Source organism: Onychostruthus taczanowskii, unplaced genomic scaffold, assembly GCF_017590055.1.
Source record: "Onychostruthus taczanowskii isolate IOZ18803 unplaced genomic scaffold, ASM1759005v1 scaffold5, whole genome shotgun sequence".
NCBI classification, from domain to species: domain Eukaryota; kingdom Metazoa; phylum Chordata; class Aves; order Passeriformes; family Passeridae; genus Onychostruthus; species Onychostruthus taczanowskii.
In genome coordinates this window covers 3,140,599-3,153,646 of record NW_024502568.1, presented here as the reverse complement: position 1 = coordinate 3,153,646, position 13,048 = coordinate 3,140,599, and the positions used below count along the sequence as shown (strand labels likewise).

The 13,048-nt window shown below is 41.7% G+C and overlaps 2 protein-coding genes across 3 annotated transcripts in view; one reads left to right on the top strand and one right to left on the bottom strand.

Moving 5' to 3' along the window:
* Window positions 1-7,469, bottom strand: part of PCGF5 (polycomb group ring finger 5) — a 63,842-nt gene extending 56,373 nt beyond the window's left edge. Inside the window, exon 1 of one of the 2 annotated variants that reach the window (XM_041415954.1) lies at window positions 7,173-7,469. The gene's annotated coding sequence lies outside the window, so the exon portion shown is untranslated. The remainder of the gene's footprint in view (window positions 1-7,172) is intronic. The other variant, XM_041415953.1, reaches the window with a different exon arrangement.
* Window positions 7,109-8,153, top strand: LOC121341717. The gene is made up of 3 exons (XM_041415495.1): window positions 7,109-7,292; window positions 7,537-7,755; window positions 7,912-8,153. The coding sequence occupies exons 1-3, from the start codon at window positions 7,109-7,111 to the stop codon at window positions 8,151-8,153; spliced, it is 645 nt and encodes a 214-aa protein (XP_041271429.1).
* Window positions 8,154-13,048: the final 4,895 nt, after the last annotated feature.

The window sequence follows — 13,048 nt, the reverse complement described above, 5'->3', positions numbered from 1 at the left end:
GCAGGTGATAAGGGGGTGCTGGGGAGAAAGCCTTTTAAGAACTGAAGCGAGGAGCACTAAAATGGATAAATTACAGTCACACCAACAACCCAAAATAAGAAATGTCCTAACATTTTGGCCCTTTAGCTATATTAGAACAGTTTAATTCTTATACTTAACCATTCTCAAAATACAGGAATTCTACTGCTGAGTTACTATGGCTCCATGCAGTCTAAGCCATCAGCAGTTTGACTTCTGCACCTGTCAAACACACTTCACATTTGTGAATAAACAGAATCAATACCAAGCCAGAAAGCACTGAAGTGAAGAGAGGTTCTTTGCTTGTCCTCTCTGCTGTTCAAGAAGGAACAAAGAAAGGGAAAGTTCTACTCAACGACCTGGCAGCAGATACTGTCTTTGGAAAATATCATGGGCAAACTCCACCAACCTCACCTAAGAACATTTATAAACATAGATTATTTTTTTCAAAGGCTTATACTTTGATCAAACACTTCTATTTTCACAAGAACAGGAAAAAAATACATTTATAATACAAGGGGAATAATTAAATCAAATTTGAGGTCCTGGCTTAATGAAAAGGTTACCAAAAACATTTTTTCGGCAAAATGACAATTTCTCCCTAATCTTGTTCTTGGAATTATTTAATAACTGACAATTTTATAAACAACTCGAGGCAAGGTCTATGGTAACTTAACTAAAGTAAGTACAAGGAGTACTTGTGGTTACTCTGTCTACAGGCATATTCAGTACTGGCATAAAGTCAAGTGGATAAACTGAAGCTTAAGTTACAGCAGTTTCCATCAGCTAAAGCTAATGTTTCAAACTATTTGTATTTGTATGGATTCTTCCTTTGGTTCATGAGAGTCAAGACACCTCCATTGAAAACATCCAGTAAAAATTATATAGTAAGTAGCTATCATCCCTTGTAAGAAATTTCAGTCAGCATATTACCTGTCAGTGCTCTCTCCTATTACCCACTCACTCCAAAAGATAGAAACTGTAAATTCAAAAGTCCAATGTTTGGCAGATGTTTGCAAATGTTCCTTATTTATCAGATATGCTTGAGAAATTGAGGTGTAAAACAGGTAGGTGGGAGGAGTGGGGAGGGTTCTCTTCTGCCAAGAAAGAAGTCAAATGCAGAGTTTGTATCTCATAACCCAGAACCACAAAACACCAAACTTGCTCCAGCAACTCTAGTCCATGTGACCCAAACACACAGCTAGTGCAGCAGCCTAGCAACCATCCAAGAATGTAAGACAAGAGATTATCCTCAGTAAATATTAGAGAACTGTTTTCTTCATGTATGCTGTTCTGTGTATGGTATTCTCTCAATGTTACACACGTATTAGCAAGACTTCCAGTGCCCAAATGAAACCCACACTTCTTAGTCCTGATCACCAAGTCAAATGTGGAAATGAGGGTTTCACAGATCTTCTGGATATCAAAAATAATAGACTTAACTGAAGATACTGTCTCTAGTGTGTGGTGACACTCTACCTAAGTGGGAATGATCTGTTTTCTTTCTGCCCAGGACAGAGCACTACCTCAGAACTTCTAACCACGCTATTATCCCCTTTTTAATATAGGTGATAGCCACACTTTTTATCAAATGAGCTATTTCATTGCCATAACTGAAATAAACTTACAGCAACTGTTCCAAATTTGGCTGAAACCTATGGTCAGATGAACAGCAGAGCTGATCTAACCAACCTGCTGTACCAAAAAGAAGGGCAGCACCACTCTGGAGCTTGTCAATCCATCTGTAAGTCCATTTAATATTCTAGAGCAGCAGAAAACTCTTCCCTAGTTTCTTGTTGGGCTGGTATGCCTAACAGTTTGTGTGGTTTTCCCTATTGTACTAGTGGATGTACTTGAAGCTATTACACCTGGAAAAGCCAGATGTTAAAGCACAGCTCTGTTACAAGTCTCACTGGTTTCACCCAACTTCACAATAAATAAACTGAAAGAGCTTCTCTTCAATTAATGGCAATTTTGAATGGGAGATTAATCCATATAAATTTACATTTTAAATTTTCAGCAATAAATACACAAGAGTTACACATCAATAGTAGATTTTAAACACTAGCCTGTGTAAGGCACCAACTTTCATTGAGTACATAATTTCAAGTAAATCTATTTGCATTCTCTGATCACAACCCACAGAAAAAAACCCTCACTTGTACTTTTAGTAAATATGTATTTGGGATGAAAGCATTAAAATTTACTTTATCTATGATATATCATAAGAGTTAAGATGGAAAGCTGAAAAATATTGTTTTGATTAAGCAGCTCTTCAAAATCACTTTGTATGCAAGGAAATTCTACAGCCAGAATCAACCAAGAATACTTACTCAAAATATCATTTATATCATATAAAGGATCTTTTGTCTCTGCCACTAGTACTGATGATTCTTCAAAAAAGTAAACAACAATTTTATAAAACCATGAAAGAAAGAAACATCTTTAACTTCATTCAATACACATACTGGCTATTTAAGACATGATCTTTCATCTGAAAGAAGAACTGTGTGTTCATTATGAAATTAATCAAGAGTCTGGTTTCTTACATATTCCATTCTTCTTCTTAAGGAAGGAAATAAACATAATTACATTTGCTTTAATCAGTGATGGCACTTCTCTAAGATCAAGACTTTTATCTCAGGATCTACTACTTTTTTTTGTGGCAGGGAGAATTTCTCTCTCTATCTGATCTGATTAGCAGTAACCAGCATTGAAATCTATCTCCAGAATACTTAAAATTTGGATTCCCTTACTCTAGGGTACTTTGTTTATACACAAAGACTTTAACAGATGTAACACAGTGCAAAAAGTCAGACTGAATTACAAGGGGTTCCCCAAGAGCTTGTATTTCAAAAACTAAGCTGCAACAACAGGTGAGCAAAACAAGCGTGGAGGGTGGAATTTGAAAGATGGGAATAACAAACCGGATGTGAGCGATTTTACAGCAATTACAAACTAGGACTCTCCCTGCTGGTATCAGATTGTACTCACAGATTCAGCTGAAAGTAATTCTGTAACACTGCCATCAATATCATGCATGTAATGAGAATCATAGCCATGAATGAGGAAAATATCCCTCTTCACCATTGAGGTCTCACTGCTGTTCCTTGCTACATCTCCACTGGTATGCTGTATGTGGGAAGGGTTCTTTCTGATAAGAATTACCATGGAACACAAAGTGCTTTTCCTCCTTGTGGAAGAACCCATACTGAAGCTGAGCAAAGGAGCCACCAAAGGCACCCCCTGTTTGCAGTGTGGATACCTGTTCTTCAGCACTCATTGCTCCATCTCCACATGTGCCCTCTTTAAAACAATGAGCACCAAGACAAGTGCCAGTGACGTCTTGAACCATTACAGCCCACAGCAACTGGAAACTCTCTGTGAAGAACCAGTCACTGACACAACAGTATCTCAAGGAAGTGAAGATTCTCACAGTAAATGTTCTCATCTTTGACCTCTTCTGAGAAAGTAAGTTTTCTTGTCTTTTTCTTGTTAGATCTTTCATGAAAATAGGAACATTATGGCAAATCAGCAGGCTACTTTCTTAATTCCTCTCAAATCATACATAAACCAATAGCAAACAAAATTATTCTATTACGGGAAAGAAATGACCAACGCACAGCAGTAAATGAACAGTTTGGTTAGCTGTTAGGAAAGCTACTGACATATGCATGAATTTCACTATTAGTAATTGAATAAATGGTTTCAGTTTTAGGCAACCAGTCAAAATTATTTGTTTCACAATTAAGAACTAATAGTGACAGCTACTGAGACCATAGTGCTCAAGTAACACTCTATATCTTTCATTCCAGAAGTGGCCCACACTTGAGAGTGAGCAATTTTTGGTTTATAAGCACTAATCTAGATAAGGACAGTAACACTTATATTCCCCATGGACACACTTTGAGACAGACACTGTCTTGTCAGACTGATGGAACTGGCTGCCAGTGCTACACCTGCTCTGCTCATTACAGGCTTCAGTCTCAAAGCCTGCCAAGCTGTTACTTTTCACGGCACTACACCTGCTGGAGAAGTTTAAAGATGAAACCACAATAATCAGGAAAATAAGCTTCATTGTAAGAAATGTTTAAGGCACTACCCACCATCACTCAAAAGAGATAGCTACAACACTGATACAGAATTAACTTGTTTCTTAATCTTTCAAATATTTAGTCTAATAATAGAAATAAAACTTTTCCCCAGACAACTGCAACAAATGTTTTATAACTGAGGATTTGGGGAACAAACAACCCCACGCTAAGGTGTACTTGGTGCAAAATTTTCAATAGTTGAAGAAAGGATTCCCCTTTTCAACATCAGCAGTATGTCTTTCTACAGGAAATGACCAAAACTTTGCTTGGGACTATTGCACTGGTCTAAAAAGGGTCTTTACAGCCAAAACTGCAAAAAGGAACTAATCTTTTGGGTTGTTTTTTTTTTTTTCTCACTGGGATGTTCTAATTGAGATAGCTGGAAGAATATATGAAGATGCTGTTGGCACCAGTCTTTCAGAATATAGAAAGATTATAACTTGATTTTTTTTTGTAAAAAAGGTAGTGAAAATTTTTATACATATATACACACACATCAATAGGTGATGATAAGAACAATTCCTACGTATCTCCAACTTGGCAAAAATTAAGATACAAAGTTCAGACACTTCATTTTTGTCTGCACTGCCCTCCACTTTTCTCTGAGTTCTTCTGGGCATTCCACAGTAACTTGCTTATCAGTCCTAAAAATGGAGCAGCACAGGAGCAACTTTAAACCAATGCATTTTTATCTCACTTTATTTTGCATATTCTGCAGGCTTAGAAGTGAAACCTAGAATTTTTCATTTCCACTTTAAATCCTAGAGCAGGGAAAACCAGCTAGAGCAGAGTGGTAAGTCCACTTTCAGTATTATCTCCTTTACTGCTTTCAGCTGAGGTCTGGGCACATAGAACGCCACACACACTGTATGTTTTTATCTTCTTTTTAAGGAAATGGAATAAATAAGGATGAATGCTACTTGATCATTGAATGAAATGCACAACTAAAACAGTATTTTTCCTGTCTGTTAACTTGATCACCCAACATACCTAAGAGATTCCCTATTACAGTGCTTTCACTGCCATGTGCAGTCTTAACCTGGTTAACACTTCAGAATTTCTGATAGGGAGAGCTTAAAATCCACACAATGAACCCTGCAGTAATACAATTTTCCCGCACTTTACTGCTCTAATCCTCTAATTAATCCTATGAGGTGCCAATGCATAGTTCTAGGCAAACAAAAATGATAACAGCTCCTTTTGCCCCAATAGTGACAAACACCCAAAGCAATCCATCCCGTTCCCACGTGGAGAATGATGAGAGGTACAAAACACAGGCAGTGCGATAAGGGATACCTGATGCCACAGGCAACAGAATCCTCTACTAGCAGGACATACAAAGACTTTCACATACTTTATACTGTAAATCCAGGTAGTTGGATGTGTGAAGCACTACCTCCCCGCTAGAAACAGTGACTTTGTTTCTTCATAGTGGCAGGTATGCCGAGAAAAAAAAGAAAAAAATTAATCTTGTAAAATTCATAGTTCTGCCTCTGTACAGGAAGACAACAATGTGTCCCAAAGCCATGGAGGATGAAAAATCCACTTTGGAAGCAAGCTGCAGTTGAAAGGACAACTACATATAGGATCCAGACTGTATCCCATTTTAAAGACAAACAGGCAAGAGGACCAGGAACAGAAGTCTGTCTAGGTACAACTCCAACATGTTTATTAAATCAACTGGCTTAGCTGTTAAAAATACATATTTATGTATTTTTTACAGAGACTATTTTTGCTTTAAAAAACTAAGCAAAAGCCAGATTAAAAGCATCTGGGATCTCTCTCTGGCTTCAGGGTATGGACATAGTATGATGCTACTTTTAGGTATTATTGTTTCAATTTTGTTTTGAATTAATATACATTGAATAACACAGTTACTTAATTCTTACCATTTACACCCCCCCTTTTAAGTATTTGGCTAAAATAATGGGTAACAAGTTGATAACTGAAAGAGGTTACCATTGACCCGCTGAGCCAGAAAAACTGCAATTGAATGGTGCAAAACTTTCACAGTTCACAAACCAGCCACAGGAAACTGCTGGGTTTCTGAGCATTGTCTATACTTCTGACATTCCATTGCGTGTCAGAAACTGACACCAACCTTTCACTAGCTACGCTACGAACTATGCTCCCTCGCAGTTGTGCGCGTGTGTATGTGAGATGATTCACTTGCTTTTATTTCAGGGAACTGATGATTCATTCAATCGTCTCCAGATCGTATTAATCTACTAAATATGCACATAAAGGAGGCAAAAATTAAGTTCTTAAACTTTTTTATGCTCATACATTTATTTTTTTCTTTGAGAGAGAATAGAAGCAATTAAACATGGGAGACGAACCAGGACAGGTTACGTTTCTGCTCAAAGGCAAGGTTTGGGGAACACACCCAACCCACGTGTAAAACGAGCAGCCGTATTCCAGCGGCGGACTGCGCGGGGAGGGGAGCTCCCGTCCCCTGCCGGCCGCTCCGGGCCGGGGCTGTTCCCGCTGCTCCGGTACCTAGAGCGGGCAAGGCGCGGCGGACCGGTGCGTTCCACCGAGGGCTCGTGCCTCTCCTCCTCCGGTGACATCTTACATAATAAGCCGAGCTAATCACGCCGGAAGCGAGCCAAACCGCCACGGAGCATCAGCGGGGATAACTACCCGCGAGAGGAGATGCTCGGACCGGCACCCGCTCCTCTCTCACTGCCCGCCCTGGCGCCTTGCTAGAAAAATCCTCGCCGGGGCGGCAGCGGCTCCCGCAGCAGGCGCCAGACGCGGAGCCCTCGCTCGTCCCCCGCCGCGCTGCGCGCCGTCTCCCCAGGAAGCCGCAAGCACCGCGAACGGCATCAGCCTCTCCCGAGCGCTCCCAGCCCCGCCGCCTCCAGCCCCGCCGCCCTGCCCGGCCGCCGCCGGCTCCGTCCTCAGCGCCGAATTGGAGGAGAAAGTTACTCGGCGGCGGCCCGGCGTCCGCCGCCGCCGCAGTTCAAGAGCAATGTCACGTTCAACAACTTGTTATGACACATGATCCCCCCCGCACGCATCCGCACCTCGCCGCCGCCTGCCCGGCGGGCCCCTTACCTTCCCCTGCAGAGGCCACGGGCACCCGCGGGCGTGTGCGGGAGTGGGTGCGTGTGGCAGCGCGGGCGGCGCCGGCTGGGCGGGCGGGCCGGGAACGCGCCTCGCCGGACTTGTCAGCGGGCGGGGGAGGCTGCGGGGCGGCGCGGGAAGCGGCACGGAGGGGAGCGCGGGGGGCGGAGGAGTTCCCGGGGCTTGTTTACGCATTGCCGCCCGCCCGGTGCAGGCGCTGCACTCTCTGATTGGACACAAACTGGGGCACAGCCCGGCTCGGGCGCTGCCGGCCCAGGGGCCCCCGGCGCCCTCTTCGATCCGCGCATGCCCGGCGCGCCCGGGACGCGCATGCGCCCTGCGCGTGCCCGCTGAGGCGGCGGGGCCGGCGCGGAGCCGCTGCTCGGTCGGTGCCAGCGGGACCGCGGCCGGAGCGCTCCGCGTTTCTCTCCGGCGGGGCGGGACCGGCGGGACCGCCCCCGCAGGCGCTGGTTATGTAACTGGGGTGGCTCCGGCGGCCCCGCGCCACCGCCCGTGCCTCGGGAGGAGGGGCTGCCGCTCGGTGCTCCTGTAGCTGCGTTTCCCGAGCAGGGAGGTGGGTGTTCTCCCTCCGCCCCAGGGACGGGCCCCCGCCGAGGAGCGGCAGCGGCCGCTGCCCTTTTCTGCCCCTTCCCCGGACAGGTGCGGCCGCAGCCCGGGGCCGGGCAAGAGCACAGCACCAGTCAGACCCTTCTCCTTCACCTGCTCTTAGCGCATCGCATCCCGAAAACTTCAAAGTTTGGGCAGTACGCGGTGTCCGCGCGTCGGTGCGGAGCGAACAGGCAGCCCCGGGCAGCGGGAGGGGCCGTGTGTGGGCAGCAGCTGCTCAGAAACACCGCGCTCTTCCCTCCGTCGTGGAGGCAAAAGGCCATCCCCGCAATGGGTATTTTCTCCTTGATTTATTTCTGCTGGGGTGGGTGCGACTCATATCTTACCCTTGGTAAATTCCATTGAAATAAACAGTTTTAAAGCAAGGAAATAATCAGAACAATTGTATGACAATTGTATGACATTACTCATATACTCATTATTTCTAAATAAGCAGCTCCTTAATGCTCCTTTTACTCCCATCCCACAGTCAGCAAATGACAATAAATGTAATAGCTGAATATAAGCCACGAGAGCTCTTTGCAATAGGAATCCCCACTATGCGCTCTCAGTACGCGCCACGGGAACTTCCCTGACTCATTTTCAGATGAGTAAGCTTCTCAATCAAGTTTTCCTGGCATTTCATGGTAAAGCACTCAGCTTCCTCATATGATAACAGAATCAATAGTCCCTGTAAGCTGTCCCATGTTGCCTCTTGCACAAAGTTTGGCATAAGGGCCCTGGCTAGAACCATTTCCTCGCAAGCCACTAGAGCGCTGGGCCAGCAGTCAGGACTGCTGATACTAACTTAGAGCTGAGCATTCACCTGCAAGTTAGCAGCTTTCCTGGTTTCAACTTTCATTCTTAGATGAAAAGTAGGAGTGCAGTTTTGAAGGATTAATTTTAATATAGCAATGATGCTTTCTAAGTAGCATTGCATTAAAAAAAAATCTGGAGAAGAGTTCTCTTGTGCCTGCTTACTTAGAACTTTTCCCTTTTAGTCGCTGCCTGGGACAAATTACCAGGATATCTGAATTAAAGATGCTTTAACATCATCTGAATCAGGTCACATTACCACATTTATTTAGACAACAGTGAACCCTGTCAGTAAGTATATATTCTGAGGGTTTCCTGGTCAGACTAGTGTTGATCTTGACTGTCAGGTCAGCTGTTGGTTATAACTGTATTTTTGATAATGAGCCAGATTGGTTTTGTCAGAGCAATGCATTTAACTCCATAGAGTTTATAGTCAATAGGTGTCACACAATGTAGAGTATTTTTAGAGATTAAAAGAACCTTCACTGGAAAAAAACTATACTTCAGACTATCATATCAAACTCACTGAAAACTGAGACCTGGGTCCTATTATTAAAAGTTTTGGGGACTTCCGTAGGGTTTTGTTTTGGGGGGGTTCAAGTTTTTATTTGTTTAAAAAAAAAGAAAAAAAAAGAAAAAAAAAGAAAAAAAAAAAAGGGAGAAATTCCTAATCATGAAAGAACAGTTAGAACAGTTTCAGAGAGAGACAGTAGTTCTTTATCTGAAAAGAAAGGTCAGAAAGAGAACAAATTCCTTCCTGTACATCAAAGTACTTGAGCACTCATTGATTTTACTGGAACAACTGATGCCAACACTAAAGTCACAGAATAAAGCATATCAGAAGATACAATTATTCAAGGTGTTGTTACAAGGTGGAAATGTAGCTACCAGTGATAGTCTAGACATGGCAGGACAGAGCTCAGAGCAGATTAACTTTCTTTACTAAGACAGCAAGGAAGGCACATAAAGCCCTCAATGCAAAACGTACTTCAGTACTGACAGTTCTCTCACCAAATGTTCTGAGTCTACCTAAATGATGGATACAGATTTCCCTTCTCAAGAGTTTCTTCACAGCCAAGAGGGCCATGTATTTAAATATAAGTACATACATACGTAACTGTAAGTTTATATGAAACTTTATCATCTTCTCATGTGTTTTCTTGGCTCCTAGGACACACCAAATAGCAAGAGACGAATAATTGAAGTGCAAGAGTTGGCACTCCTTTTGTGTGCAGCAATGTAAAGGTCTAAAGATCTAAATCCAAGAAGTGGCTGTGAAAACCTGAAGTATCTTACACGATCCTGAATTTTCAGTGTAAACAGATTTTGCAGTTTCATGGTAGATTTTGCATATAGGAGAAAATGGTTTGCCTGGTTCAAGACTCAGTTCTCTATCTTACTTTCACTTCCTCTGCTGATTTTATTTCTAGTAGAGTGAGAAGCCTTAAACTGCTTCCTGGGTCTTCCTTCTTGATCCCAATCTTTGTAAAATGTAAAATGTAGATGTTTCCTTAAGATGATGGCTTTTATTAGCTGTCAGTTAGTTGCAATTAGAGCAATGGCCACATCTGGAGCTCCTCTTCTGCTAATGCATTTTGGAGAACTGGCATGAAAATTGTACTCAAGTGTAAAATATGTGGTTTAGAAATATTTTCTACTACTAAAAATAAGCAAAATTATATTTAATTCATTTTCAGCAGTTGCTACATGTAGATTGTGGGTTAACTTTCAAGTCATTAGTAGATTTTGTCTGTCAAATAAGCTCACAAAATTTCCAGTGAAGGGCAAGGCACAATGTTTTGGTATATCAAGGATCTTTAGGTTCCCTGGCTCTTGATTTCTGATCTAATATACATAAGTCTCAATGGGTGCTCTCCCTACCTTCTCAGAAATATTGCCAAGGTACATTTTTCCTTTTCCAAAGATTACATAGAAATTGAAAATTATGGCTTTAAAATGTCTAGCATTAATTATGCAGCTTTCTTATGACTTCTTGCCAGCGAGTGATAAATTCCTCTCTCCCTTTAATCCAGAATTTGACTACTTTAGCAGAGTACTAGGCCACTCTAAAACCACTTCCATTTTAAAAGAGGGTATCATCACTCCTAACTCCCTATTTAGAATCATGATGCTATTTTAAATGCTATTTTACACTATGATTTTTCATTCTGTTTGTGTTACTAATTAACTTGCTCTCCAAGCAAGGTTATCAATTGTTTACTGGTCAGCAAAAGGCACTCTTGGGTTTTACTGAGCACAGATTAGTGTTGCTATAATTACAGAGTATCTCATACCAACAGTGAAACTAAATTGTGAATTCTGCTTTTTGGTGGATATTTTCAACTTGAGCATTGTTTTATTTCTGTTCTATAGATACTGAAACACCCTGAATTTGAATTATGAAGCAGAAGAGAGTGCTCTCTTGCCTTTGGACTAGACTGGGGGTTTTCTTTCAGTTGCAGAGGGGAAGAGCTGTGAAACACCTGCTCAGCCTGGCTTCAGCTGCAGCGGGAGTAAGAATTGCCAGATATCCACTGTCAGCTGGAATAGCTTTACAAAGCTATTCCAGTAAATTTACCAATTTACTACGTTGGTCTAGAGCCTACCACAAGAAAATCCAAGAGTTTGCTTTCTCCTCATGACAGAGGCTGTTGAGATCCTTCAGTAAACATGATATTTAATCATTTATTGGTGCATTATAAATACATATATAAAAATAAAAAAATCTTCTGTGTTGGAGTACAGCTACAGCAACATCAGGGTTAGACCCTCAGCAGGGAATTGTGTACTCCTGCAAAGGCACCAGGAGTCTCCACAGACCTGCTTCCGTGCTTTAAGGCAGGTCATATCTCATTCCAGTTGTGCTATTCCAGAAACTTTCTCTACTTCCTTCCATTTCACTACTTTTTAACTCAACCATGCTCTATATTGTAGTACTATTATGAAACATTTATAATATCAGAGAAAGGTGTTTCCCAGTTTGATTTACATCCTTTTATGGAATATGAACTAAGGTATAATTACATAAGAAACAAGATATTTCACAGGCAGGCTAAAATATCTGTCAATGACTATGGGCAGTCTTCCTCTGAAATGGAGAAGGGCACAGAGGGGTGGTCTTGTAGTAATGAGCTCTGTTTCACACTGGGGAATTCTGCTCATAGAGAATTACAAGAGCAGATTTTATCAGACTAACCACCAACACTATTTGAGAGGGATGGCAGGACAAGACTGCTACCTGTGCTTAGTAATCACAGCAGCTTTTTCTGAGAAAGTCTCCCTCCTGCCAGTGAGGAAACAATCCCTTAGCAAGGAATTCAGAGCATAATTACTGAATGGTGTCTTTTCACAGCCCAGAGAACACACTAGACAATCACTTTTACACTGCCAAATGGAAGGAATGCAGGAAAGCAGGATGGAATAGCAAAGTCTCCAGGGAGACTTTTGCTCTTTGCTTATAGATGAGGACATGACTAGTCTTCTGCACTACCCCTGCCTGTGGTGTGCAAAACAGCTCACAAGGCAACTGATAGAAGTAGCTGCTCATGAGGAGGAGGTGAACCTAGATATCTAAATTTAGATTCTATGTATACACTACCATGTAAGCATTTTTACATCATCCTAAAGGAAAATATTTCCTGAATTGAATCTATTTCTTTTGTTAATATTGATTTGAGCCACTGTTGATGTGAAAGAAAGTAGGATAACATTTCTTTTTTTTTAAGATCCCTAGAAATCAGGGTTTTTCCAAGTTTCTAGTGTTTCAGCTAAAATACCTGCAGCAGTTCTTGCGGGCAACTTGAACAAATAGAATAAATTATAACCCAGTCGAGTTCTTGTATTACACCAATTTCTAAATTAGAATTCAGAGTCGTTTAGGTGACAAGTGGTCCATCTGGTGTACTTTGTCACAGTCCTTGCTGGAGCATCTGGGCACATTAAAAAAGGTGTTTTAAGTTTTAAAGCTTTTTTCTAAGTTTTTATTTGCATGTCAACTAGAATGTACAAGTAAAGATTTTCAAAAGGTAGAGAGGAAAAAAAAAAGTTCCTCTTATGCAGTATTTCTTTTCAGTCTAGTCTCTGGCTGTTGAAAACAATTTTTAAGGGGTTTATGTATTTGAGGCAACGTGGCTGAGGTCTGGATGTAGATAACTAGAACTATGGATACTGGAGATTTTTCTGTACAATGGGATGCAACAGTACACGGAGAAGAGGGAAGAGAAAGATTTGTATGACAAATCCATTCTACAGTTCAGAGATCTCCCTTCAGTTTCTTTAAAAAGAAGCAGACAAGACACAATAGAGCACTGATGGATTGAAGAGTTCCTATGTGAGAGAGCTTTTCTAATCTGTCCACTACCAAATACTTAGGATAACACAGCATGAATTTATTTACAAAAATTCTATTTTTAGCACATAATAAAATGCACAGTATAAATTCAGGG